The 11114-nt window shown below is 54.8% G+C and overlaps 6 protein-coding genes across 6 annotated transcripts; 4 read left to right on the top strand and 2 right to left on the bottom strand.

The window, feature by feature from the left end:
* Window positions 1-542: 542 nt before the first annotated feature.
* Window positions 543-1077, top strand: K452DRAFT_54111 (uncharacterized protein). The gene has a single exon (XM_033546821.1). It carries the CDS (start codon window positions 671-673, stop codon window positions 974-976), a length of 306 nt encoding a protein of 101 aa, XP_033396032.1. The 5' UTR covers window positions 543-670; the 3' UTR covers window positions 977-1077.
* A 109-nt stretch (window positions 1078-1186) lies between these two features.
* On the bottom strand, window positions 1187-3718 carry K452DRAFT_198472 (uncharacterized protein; the record flags this gene model as incomplete). Its single annotated transcript, XM_033535991.1, has 1 exon — window positions 1187-3718. A coding segment is annotated over one exon (2532 nt), but the record flags the coding sequence as incomplete, so codon positions are not given.
* Window positions 3719-4342: 624 nt separating this feature from the next.
* K452DRAFT_273999 (glycosyltransferase family 25 protein) lies at window positions 4343-5507 on the top strand (the record flags this gene model as incomplete). The annotated part of the gene is made up of 3 exons (XM_033539171.1): window positions 4343-4375; window positions 4435-4646; window positions 4697-5507. 3 exons carry the CDS (start codon window positions 4343-4345, stop codon window positions 5415-5417), a joined length of 966 nt encoding a protein of 321 aa, XP_033396034.1. The 3' UTR covers window positions 5418-5507.
* A 57-nt stretch (window positions 5508-5564) lies between these two features.
* Window positions 5565-7282, top strand: K452DRAFT_54123 (uncharacterized protein). The gene is made up of 3 exons (XM_033546822.1): window positions 5565-5942; window positions 6001-6404; window positions 6462-7282. Exons 1-3 carry the CDS (start codon window positions 5643-5645, stop codon window positions 7204-7206), a joined length of 1449 nt encoding a protein of 482 aa, XP_033396035.1. The 5' UTR covers window positions 5565-5642; the 3' UTR covers window positions 7207-7282.
* A 700-nt stretch (window positions 7283-7982) lies between these two features.
* Window positions 7983-9958, top strand: K452DRAFT_230927 (uncharacterized protein; the record flags this gene model as incomplete). The annotated part of the gene is made up of 6 exons (XM_033537126.1): window positions 7983-8059; window positions 8119-8208; window positions 8320-8453; window positions 8508-8651; window positions 8700-9035; window positions 9099-9958. 6 exons carry the CDS (start codon window positions 7983-7985, stop codon window positions 9956-9958), a joined length of 1641 nt encoding a protein of 546 aa, XP_033396036.1.
* A 260-nt stretch (window positions 9959-10218) lies between these two features.
* Window positions 10219-11030, bottom strand: K452DRAFT_299682 (uncharacterized protein; the record flags this gene model as incomplete). The annotated part of the gene is made up of 2 exons (XM_033542256.1): window positions 10219-10804; window positions 10858-11030. 2 exons carry the CDS (start codon window positions 11028-11030, stop codon window positions 10219-10221), a joined length of 759 nt encoding a protein of 252 aa, XP_033396037.1.
* Between the last annotated feature and the right edge of the window lie 84 nt (window positions 11031-11114).

Genomic DNA, 11114 nt, shown 5'->3' on the forward strand with positions numbered 1-11114 from the left:
CGGTAAAGCGCGCGGATCCAAGTCAACCACAGTCTGATCATCAATTCCGGCAATCAATAGCCCACACTCCTTCCAAACCCGTCCTCGCGTTATTATTTCTGTCCGCCGTTGCCGTTCCCGCTCCCAACAAGCGTAGCCGCACCCGTACCATACTTCGTATACGTCTCACCCATCCATCCACCACCGCTTACGCCATCTTCACATCGCACCATCCTAGTACGCGCGCGCGTGACGCAGCAATTACATATTGAGGGCGCTCGCTCTCGCCTCCATCCACGGTTGCTCTGCCAACACGCCGTGCCCCGCCGCCCGAGAGCTAAAGGGAACCCACCACATTCCTGTGTACGCGGACAGGCCTTCCATCCCGTTCGTAAAAAGATTCTTTGGCAATCCCGTGGCCGCCGGCGGCGGCATGACTGAGCAGTGAGTCAGCGTTCGCGGACACGATGGTGCAATGGTCTTCGCTCGTATTCGCCACGGCAGCGACGACGTCAATGATGGAACGATAGCGCCCGATAGTCGATGTGGAGTGAATCAGGTGGCACGGCCATGGCATGGCGTGGGCTGACCCCGCGCTGTCATCGTCGGCGTCGTTAGATACCTAGATACTAGCTGGTTGCGCTTCAGGCTTCCACCGCCCTTGACTCGTCAGCGATACGAGAAGCTCACTATGCATCTGCTCCACCTCACTCATCTACACCGCTTCCAACTTCTAACCATTCATCTTTGGTGCAAGACTGTGTTTACTAGTTTGTTCCTGATGCACGTCTTGTCGATTGACACATCCTTGAGGGCATCCAGTACATCTGGCCAGCCCCTTGTCATGATCATGGAACGAGCTTCTAAGAAAATTCATTGCTTGAGCGCCAAGGATTGTTGGAAACCAAATAAGTGTCGAATAATGGCAATAGTGCCTAATGATTCCGAAATAGTAGCCCGCGTTTTGCAAAACGCGTGGCTAGGGGATAAAGCATAAAGTAATACTGCGGAAACGGACTTCTCTTCCCAAGAGAAGCGCTCCTTGGGGTATAATACAGCGAAGAGACAAAAATAAATATTCGGCTTCTCCAAGCAGGAAGCTCGTAGACGAAACCAAGAAAATAACAACGTTCTCCGGCCAATGTATCGGGGACGGGCAAATTTTGTTTTGGTGAACCAATCACTCTTCCAATGCCTTTTAGACTCTCTCACCAGTCGGCAGATCAACACTCCGCTTCCTCTCCCTGTCAATGATTGGAACCGTAGGGTTCTGTGCGGCGACGTTTGCTAGGAGACTTCCTGGCGCAAACTGGCTGCTCTCCGACATGTCTAGCATAGGTCCTTTCGCCTTCGATCCATCCATCACTCCATGACCATGGGGTGGTATTGGAGCTGCTGTTGTATATTCAGGGTGCGCGAGCAGCCCGCGACCAGTAAAAGCGTCGTCGCCGCTCTCGGGCACGTTCGAATGATTGTTCATAGCACCGTGGATCTTCATGCCGTGACCTCTCAAACTCTTTGTCCGATCTGCACTAGGGCCGCTGCTGGTCGCTGGCCTGGTCGCAGTACTCCGCCCTCGCCAATCCTGGCTCGGAGGAACGGCAATTACTACGTCTGGGCTGGTTGCCGAGTCAATGAGGCCGCCTGGTCCAACATGATCGGGATGGAAGCCTTTGCCCTTCTTTTGAAACTGCGGCGGTGCTTTGTATTGCGGCGTCAGGTCGACAAGTGGTTTTGGCATTTCACGCCCGTGGCGCGTGGTGTTCGAACGCTTGACATCGCCCGCATGGCCTGCGCCACGAGTACTACGCACGGACGACATGCGTTTAGGCATGGCGTCTTCTGCAGATGCGTGCGAAGAATAGCCATCAAGATGGTTCTTAAGAAGCGAAGGACCTTCAGTGAAAGGACCGCCCTGCTTGCTGGCAAGCTCACGCTCACGTTGCATCTTCTGACGCTGCGAGTATGCACGTCCCAAGAGACTGTTGGCCGCAAAAGTACCATCATCCGAAGAGTCAGTTGCTGACTGGCTTAATGGGGGTTCGGTGGTTGCAGCCATGTGAGACGGGAATGCGACTGGGGGTTGGCTGCGACTCCGCAAGGACATTTTCCGCGTGTACATCTCTTGGCTGCTCGTCGTCCCACTGTCCTTATCCTCGGAATGGAAAACGCTGCTTTGTTCTAACACTGGCGGTTGGTTGAGCCGGCCTACGTCGATCAATGGTTTGAACGACCCTAATTGATAGTGGGAGTCGACAGAGTTGGCTGGCCGGTGATGAGCTTGCGTAGATTGGCTGGCAGATGCCGAATGTGTCTCTCCAGCATCGGGTGCTGATGTATCCGCGGCTGTCTTTGATTTCTTTGAGCCCTCTCCCAAGACGTTTACCAAGTACCAACTCCTCCAACCCTGGACAGCATTGTAGAAATCGGCCGCATCGTCCTTGTGACCAGTACACATGAAATGGACGAAGTTAGAAGTAGAAATGAACATGGTGGATTTTTGTTGGCTTTTGATGGCGAAGCAGACCTTCTTAGGCGGTTTGACCTTTTCTGCAGCGTTACGGGCAGTGGGCGTGTAAATGTCAAAGTCCGAAAGGTGGCACATGTTGCTGGAGTCTTTGCCTGACTCGTTCTTTGACAACAGTATCTGGCCGTCGTTACGGAGCGTAACCCATTTTTTGGTCCACTTTCCTGGCTTCTGCGAATAGTACATTGAGCAGGACAATCCTTGAGGCTTGTCTGCTGGTACCGAGCTAGCACTCAAGTCATGGTCGTTGCCTCCAGTCGGAGAATCGACCAGGACCAAACTGTTCTGGTTGTCATCATCCCAAGAGTTCATGATGTCCCTGACGCGCTCATAGTGACGAAGCGGCCGCTGCACGCCAGCCTTGCTGAAGGCCTCGAGGAGGACGGACGCTTTGGCATCAATGGGCTCTGCGAGACAGGTCGACGCGGATCGAATCAGGTCCAAGACAGTAGTGGTGGGCGTGACGGGAAGCAGGATCCTAGACCGATTGCACTCGACGAGAACGCGACGATCGCCCGCGTTGACTGCCGAAATCGGTGCGTCAATGCCAGGCACAACGCCTCCTCCCCCCGGCCTGATGGTATCTGGCAGATCATCGCTGACTTGTCTCTGCCTGCCATGACCAGAAACGTCGGCTGACTTGGCCGGTTCCTCTTCTTTGCGCCTGCGCAAGAATCCAAACTTTCTCTTGGGTTCAGGGCTCTGAGGGGATGGTGGCATGACAGCTCCGTCGCCGCCGTGTTGAGAGCTGCTGTTCTTGGCAGTACGCGGCCTCTGACGCTCGACCAATCGCTCATGTTCTTCCTCATCTTTCCGTGCCAGTAGAGACCTCTCCCGCGATGCATCCTGTCGCGCACGGAGGTCTGCAGCTCGCTGTTCCAAGCGGCGTGAGCGCTCAGCTTCCTCGGCCCTGGCACGCTTTTCGGCCTTGAGCTGGGCGCTGAGGCGGGCCTGATGCTCAGCTTCGGCATCAAGTGTTGGCCCGCCTGGGTTGGACTGGGCGCGGGTGAGGGGGGAGTTGTCCTGGGCAGGGCATGGTCCGACCGGCAGCGTTCCCGCGCGTTTTATGGAGCCGGGCATGGGAGGCGCATGTGCAGCGTGGGAAGTAGCTATGGCGGGCCGCTGACGGCGGTATCGCGACATGCTGCGGCTCACAGTGTCCATGCTGCTGGTGTGGGGGACTTTTTGCGAGGGGATCTGGGGTAGCGGCGGGAGCGGGTCATGGTGGTGGTGTGTTTCCTCCGGCTGCTGCTGCTGCTGTTGCTGCTGCTGCTGCTTCCTGACGGAGCGGTAGCGCGACAGGGTTTCTGCAGCCATGGTGACACGACGGACGGCGGGAGGACAAACAAACAGACGGAGAGAGGAAGAGAGCAACAAAACAAAAGGAGCGCGCCGGGAGGGCAGCTGCAGCGGGGGGGTGTGCGGCCTGGCGGGCGGTAAAGGTATTGCAGGGCCGGGGGCGCGCGCGCGCGAGACGAGACAGGCGTGTCCAGACCGCCGGAAGGGGGTTTGTGAAGGTAAGGAACGCTGATACGGAAATTACGAGTCGATGCGACTCTCTCTCTCTTTCAGCCAGCTCACGCCGCTACCATTTTCACAGCGGCCGGGGAGGAGGCCACCAGAAGGTTAAAATAAAAAGACCCTGCCCGTTGCTCGGCACTACGGCCTGCCAACCCTGACACCATGGAACCCCGGTTCCATCGCCTAGTGGCCTTGCTGCTGCTATTCGCCGTGCCGCTATTCCTATACTCCAACTCGTCGCTCCTGGCGCGGCGCTACTACGAGGATGCGAAACAAGCGCCGCCGCCGACTCCCTTTACCGGCGGCCAAGACTACATGCATCCACAGCCCGCCAATGCCACCTTGGGCGTGAGTTGACTTTCCATTCCCCCCAGTCAGCCTCCCTCCCCCGGCTGACTCGCCCGCAGTTCGGTGCCGTGCTTGCCGTCTCGCGCGCCGCCTCGCCCCGCCGTCATCACCTGCTTTTTGCCGCAAACTTGACCGGCATCGACATCACCATCCCCGATCAGCCCGTCTGGTCCGATCGCCAGGTCGCCGCCTTCCGCGCCCACAATTCCACCATCACTCGCGGCTCTGCCTTGGCTTGGATGGGCCATCTGAACGCCCTTCAATGGTACCCGTCCTCGCCCCACTGCCATTGACTTGCTCCCGCTGACATTACCCCCCCAGGTTCCTGCGCTCCGGCCTCGAGACGGCCATCATCCTCGAGGACGACGTTGACTGGGACATCCACCTGCGCACCAGGCAAGTTCCCCTTGTTTCGGAGAACCTCCAGGCGCTCCTGGCCTCCAACTCCACCTACTGGAGCGATCTAGACCGATGGGAGATCCTCTACCTCGGCCACTGCGGCGATTTCTTCAATTCTGACAAGTTCGACCGTACGGCTCATCGCATCTTCGCCGATGACACGATGCTACCGCACGACAGGTTGCACGGAGCGACACCAGAGTTTCTCTCGAGTCTCGGCCTGCAAGATGGTGAGCGTGTGATCCACCGCTCCCAATGGCCTTTGTGCACCTTTGGCTACGCCGTGACCCGTGCCTCCGCTCACCGTATAGTGACTGACTTTGCCGCGCGTGAACCAGAAGGTGGTTGTCAAGCCTTTGACGTCCGTCTCCTGGAGGCTTGTCGTGACCAAGAATGGCAATGCTACACTGCAAATCCAGAACTGTTCCACCACGTCATGGCTCCTTCGGAAATCGCCGAGGTCAACGAAGGGATCACTCCTGGAAAGGCAGCGAAGAAGCTAGCAGACACACCAAACATTGCTTGCAGCGCAAGATCAGACTCGTTCTACACCGAGAATGCGGCCACACTGGCCTATCTGCAAGTAGAGGTGGGCTTGAAGGGTCATTGTTTGATAGACGCCATGGGAAAAGACGCGGAGTAGTTATCCTTTCTGGTGCAGGAGCATAGATACCCCTAGAGCTTATTTATTTTCGCAAGAACAAGAGCCACGTTGCTGCATATACAGGAGTTGGGGTCGAATTATAGAGTAGGTGCAACTATCTGAATTTAACTAAATTAGATATCGATCACATGACGTCGCTTTGCTCATGACGTACTAGTGCACTGCTCGTGCGTAGGTCAGGGTGTCAGACTCAGGGTGGGACCGATGGAAGGACCGTACCTGGGTCCGCCATCCCAAACATCAACAATAATGCGAGCTTCCCTTGACCAGCTGCCCCAAGAACTCCTATTCCAGATCCTGGATCAGCTCGACAAGCACCATCATGCATCCCTGGCATTGACTTGCAAAAGGCTCTGCATCGCCGCAGCCTCTTACCTGTTTTCCACCGTCCACATCTATCCTTTGGAGCATCGTTTGGCCACCGGCACTGAGCTTATTTGCTCGAATCCACGGCTTGCATGTCTTGTTCAGCACGCTTACCTTTACACACCTGAAGGGTGGCGGGTGAGCTTAGCTACACAACCCGTCTCGCAACTGATCGCTTGCTGAACTCATCGTACAGGATGAGTATGTCCAAGCAAAGCGGGGAATGACCGAAGATTTACTCGGGTTTGAAGATTTTGAGCGCCCACTTGACCTCATTTCCAAGCTCCCAAAACTCACACGCGCAACGCTGTGTTTCTCTAAAGTTTGCACGAAGCCATATACCATAAAGCATGTTCCATTCAACGAGTCTTATCGTTCACGAAGAGATAACCTTGAAGCGCTCTTCGCGGCCCTTGCCAATTCCGACTCGCCTTGCACTATAACAAATCTTTACATAAGAAACCTTCAAAACATCAATCACTCCGGGTTGACGCGGTCGGAGACTTTCCCTTCTGTCCTGCAAAAACTCGTGTCTTTCCGCCTCTCGATAGTCAACCGATATGCGGATTCTCGATGGGGAGGTCAACTTCTTCAGCCTGAGTAAGACTATTGTGTACACATTCCAAGCAAGGACCAACTAATGACCTTTTGGTATAGAGCTCACACTTTCATGGATGAATTTCCCCGTATCTGGCTTCAGCCGTTGGCAACTACGAAGAACTTATCCCGCCTGTTCCTATATTCAGACGCATATTTCGGCTTCTGCCCGAAGTTAGAGTTACGCGGGATTCATTTTCCTAACATTCAGACACTAGCGCTGGGTGGTTTTACTTTCAGCCATGATTGGCAACTGGACTGGCTTGTGTCCCACAAAGCAACACTGAAAAATCTATACCTAGATAATTGTGCACTCATCTACCAGGCCATAATATACAGCACAGTAGACGCCGAAGGCTACTTCAAAGACATCGTCAGGCCTGATTTCGCAGCCGCGCCGCGCGATTCTTGGAGAAATTATCCACGCAGATGGTGGTGGTGCTTCGACCGCTTCCGCACAGAACTGCACTTGCGTAATTTCTGTATCGGGTACGGACCATGGCAGCAAAGAGGCCGGGACCCTGTCGAAGAGGTTGAAAACATGGAAATCTCTCTAGTTCCAAACCGGTACGTTTGCTTTGACGAAGGCATTGAGCCTTACCAATACACGGACAAGCCAGTGAGCGTCCTCAAAAGAGATGATGGTCGTCCGGTTTCTTGGGAGCCCCCGCAATGCGATCGAGAGGACAAAGATGCGTTATTGCGGCTACTAAAAGCAATTGGCCAGTCTGTGCCGCGGGGCTCGGACATAGTGCAGAAAGAATACAGGTTGCAAGACGGGTTTGTCATTTGGGACGGTACATGACTTGTTAAACCGACATGCGTATTACTTTGAGACACATGGGTCTATGGATCCTGGTCAAAATATTCGATCTGCCCGGCTTCTACATGGCAGCATCTGTTCGTGGAGAAACTAAGCAGGCTCGATTCACACTTTCCATGGGGCTTTAATTCATGTGAGCACTCACGTGGCACTGGGGCCAGAAACAGACAAGTATGAATGGACAATTCAAAACAAAGCCACAAAAAACCAGGGAGCTTGTGCACCAGTCCGACAGATTGACATCCGGGTCTCCGGGAATTTCCTTTTCCTAAGCGCTGCATATCCGTTGTGCGACAAGGTTCAAAGTCCAGCTCTACTTCGATATTGCTTTTCCTAAAACCGCGAATGATTCGACAGAATAGCGGTGCTGATTGGCTAGAAAGGTTGCGTTATCTGTCCAACGCCACCATTAATTTGTCGTCCCCAAGCCGGCTGATCAGTTGCCGGAATTCCCTGGCGGTAGTGATATATTGAGGAATTTGACTCTGACGTTTGATCTGATTGATACGAAGCGTATGTTCTTGGTGGAACGGGCGACTTACGGGCCTGCCCGCTCTGTCCAGTGCCGGATACGGACACTCAGCGAGGAGCCAAGCAGACCAAGGCTGGGGTAGCGAGCCACCTCAAACTTATCGCTATCGGCCCCTCGGCGTGATACGACATGCCCGATGCTAGGGTGGTGCTGCATGCGGTATGGTGATCTAATAAATCAGGCTTCGTACCTCATGAGCGTCTCGTTGCTCTCCTTCCTCCCTATCATGCAGCTTAGCTTCAAGCGACCAAAGCTCCGGGTCGAGCAGGCCAAATCGCAGTTTGCCGAGGGGAGTGCCAGGTGGTGAGGTGGCCCGCTACGTTCAGGGCATGCTTGGTCTGTCACTGATATTCAGTATCTAGGACAAACGTTGATCTGGATCCTGTCCCTCGGCATGCTCGCAAGTGGGGAATTACCTCTTTCATCTCGTATTGGATCAGTGACGCATTCAAGTAAGTCTTTCAAGTAGGAGTATCTTTGCTGCTTGGCAAATTGGTCCTTAACAATCTTTCCTGCGTTGATAAGAGCAACTGAGTGTGCGCTGACCGAACGGCTCATCGTAGCGCGGCAACATGGCAATTTGCGTCGTCTATAATCGCCGTCGGCCTGACATGGCGCGAGTCGTTGGGCATTGTCGCGCTTGCCTTCTTCATAATATCCTTTGTCATTGCATTTAATGGAGCAACGGGTGTGATTCGTATGATCGCCTGCAAGGAAATGCTTGCAGTGAGAGTCACTGACATTTACTCAGACCATGCGCCATTCCCTGTCCTCGCACGAGCAAGCTGGGGCTTCTGGGGCTCCTATGTTGCCATTGTCTCGCGTGTCATCCTCGCCATATTCTGGTTTGCAATTCAGACCATGAACGGGGCGAACACCGTGAGTGTTATGATCGGTAAATCCCCTTACAGAGATCAAACTGGCACCACACTGACCTCTGGAGCAGGAGCAATATGGCCTTCCTTCCTCACTCTACCAAATCACATTCCGGAGGATGAGGGCATCGCCACCAATACCATGATCAGCTTCTTTATCTTTTGGCTTGCCCAGATTCCATTCTTGTACATGCATCCTAACAGTCTCCGCTGGCTCTTCATGGCCAAGTCCATCATTGTGCCCATCTGCTTCATCGCCATCCTAATCTGGGCTTTCGTCTCCACGAAAGGCATGGATATCTTTGATCAGAAATCGACACTCCACGGTTCAGCCTATTCGTGGGCTTTTTTGGCGAATCTGACCTCAATCATCGGCAACTATGCCACCCTGTCGGTCAACCAAGGTACGGCTTGCGAGATAGATGGCATCGTGACTCAAAAACCGAGCTGACAAACAAACCACCAAGCTGATTTCAGTAGATACTCGCGGATCAATGTCAAATGGCAGATTCTCTACGTCCCAATGCTGCCCATTGTCTTCACTTTCATCTCTTTCATCGGGGTTGTCGCCTCATCTGCCGGCGCATCCAAATACGGCGAACACCTCTGGGACCCGATGAGCCTCATTGCCATGTGGCCGAACCGGGCCTGTCGCTTCTTCGCAGCGTTCAGTTTCGCGCTCGCCGCGCTCGGCGTCAACATCTCTGCCAACAGCCTGTCGGCAGCCAATGATCTGACAGCGCTGTTTCCGCGCTTCGTGGACATTCGGCGCGGCCAACTGCTCTGCGCCGTCCTCTGCTGGGCCCTGGTTCCGTGGAAGATCCTGGAGAGCGCGGGTAGCTTCCTCAACTTCATGAGCGCTTACGCCGTATTCCTGGGCCCGATTGCGTCCATAATGTTGTTTGACTTCTGGGTCATACACAAGCGTCGCTATGACACACGGGCGTTGTACGAGCCTATGGGTATCTACAGATACACCTACGGCGTCAATTGGAGAGCCGTTACGGCGTTCGTGGTTGGTGTCGCCCCAAACTTGCCCGGGTTCATCAACAGCATCAACAGCAACATCGATGTCGGCGTCGGAGTACATCCGTACCAATTCGGTTGGCTTTTGGGCTTCGTAGCGACGACTTTAGTTTACGTGACTTTGGAACTGGTCTTTGTGCCGAAGAAGACGATGATCGAACGCGCCGTGCTGCCCGATGAGGTTTACGACGCGATAGGATATCACGATGGCATCGAAGTTGTACCAGCCGAGGGTTCGGACGAGAGTGAAAAGATCGAAGAAAGAAGGGGCATCAAAAGCTGGGCGGACCGGATCCTGTGAAAGCTTTCTCTCTTGATGTCTACCCTATTAGTCCTGGGTCTGAAGCACTTTCGAGAGCTCTATGGGAATCTGCATCCAATGATTGTGCAACAATGAATACGTACAATTTCCTGCGTAGCTTTGTAACGCAGGTATGATTGAACTCGCCGTACTCCTTTGGGGTATAATTTTCCCGCTCTACAGCAACCGTATCATATGAGGAAACCTCTAGCGCACCGTGGGCAAACCATTGAAATCTCTCCCTCATATGCCGAACCAATTCACGAGTAGATGGCCCTGGCGCCAGGGCTGCCGCGCCCCCTCTCGTACAACCACCGGTTGTTCAATCCCACCGACGGGCCCTTCCCGTTGGCTCCAAGAGGCGTAGGCGATGCCGTCAGGCCGGATTGACCGAAACTGCTATCCAAAAGCGAACTGGTACTATAGCTCATTCTCTTGCTCGCGCCGGCGCCGCCGACGGCCTTCTGGAGCAGCGGCGAGGCAGACGGGCTAAACGGCGAGCCCGAATCGCCATATCCATAACTGCTGTCTAGACGGGGACTGCCGGAGTATGGTGAGCCATTACGGCGCTGCGAGAGGTGCTTGTCGTTGCTGCGTGGCGTGGCGCTACGCGCATAGCGCGGAGGCGTAACGTACGGAGACTCGGGCGTGCCAGGAGCGCTGGGGAGGGTAGGGTCGAGGCCCAGCAGCGCACGCTGCGAGGGCGTGAGGGGGATGTCGACCAGCGGATCTTTGGCGCGGAAAAGCGGGGCGACAGAGAGGAAGCAATTGAAGCTGAGGAGGGCGCGCAGAAGCCAGACGATGAAGGCAGGGTTGATGTGGACGGAGTGGAAGGCTTTCGGAATCCTATGCGAGAGTCAGTGGGGGAGAGGTGGTGGCGGCAGGCAATGCAAGCTCACTGGGTGTTGACAAAGGTCGGTGTGAAGGCGGGGAAGACAAAGGTTAGGAAGAGGATGATGAGGCTCGAGATGAGTGATTTGGCATGGGCTTCTCCGAAAGTCGCAGCGCTCTGGCGACGAGTGATCTCTTCGAAGCGCGGGTGGCGCCAGGTGCCGGTTGCGGGCGAGGCCATTGTGGTTGGTGGTTAGTATGGCAGAGTCGTGGGCCGCATTCTCGTGCCGTCGTGGTTGTGTTGCAACGCGCATGTTTGTTTTGC

Source organism: Aplosporella prunicola (assembly GCF_010093885.1).
Source record: "Aplosporella prunicola CBS 121167 unplaced genomic scaffold K452scaffold_17, whole genome shotgun sequence".
Lineage (NCBI taxonomy): Eukaryota > Fungi > Ascomycota > Dothideomycetes > Botryosphaeriales > Aplosporellaceae > Aplosporella > Aplosporella prunicola.

Coding starts and splice junctions, on each gene's coding strand:
- K452DRAFT_54111 (XM_033546821.1), top strand. CDS start 671: ATGCATCTGCTCCACCTCACTCATCTACACCGCTTCCAACTTCTAACC.
- K452DRAFT_54123 (XM_033546822.1), top strand. CDS start 5,643: ATGGAAGGACCGTACCTGGGTCCGCCATCCCAAACATCAACAATAATG. Junction 5,943..6,000: donor ACACACCTGAAGGGTGGCGG/GTGAGCTTAGCT, acceptor CTCATCGTACAG/GATGAGTATGTCCAAGCAAA. Junction 6,405..6,461: donor GGTCAACTTCTTCAGCCTGA/GTAAGACTATTG, acceptor CTTTTGGTATAG/AGCTCACACTTTCATGGATG.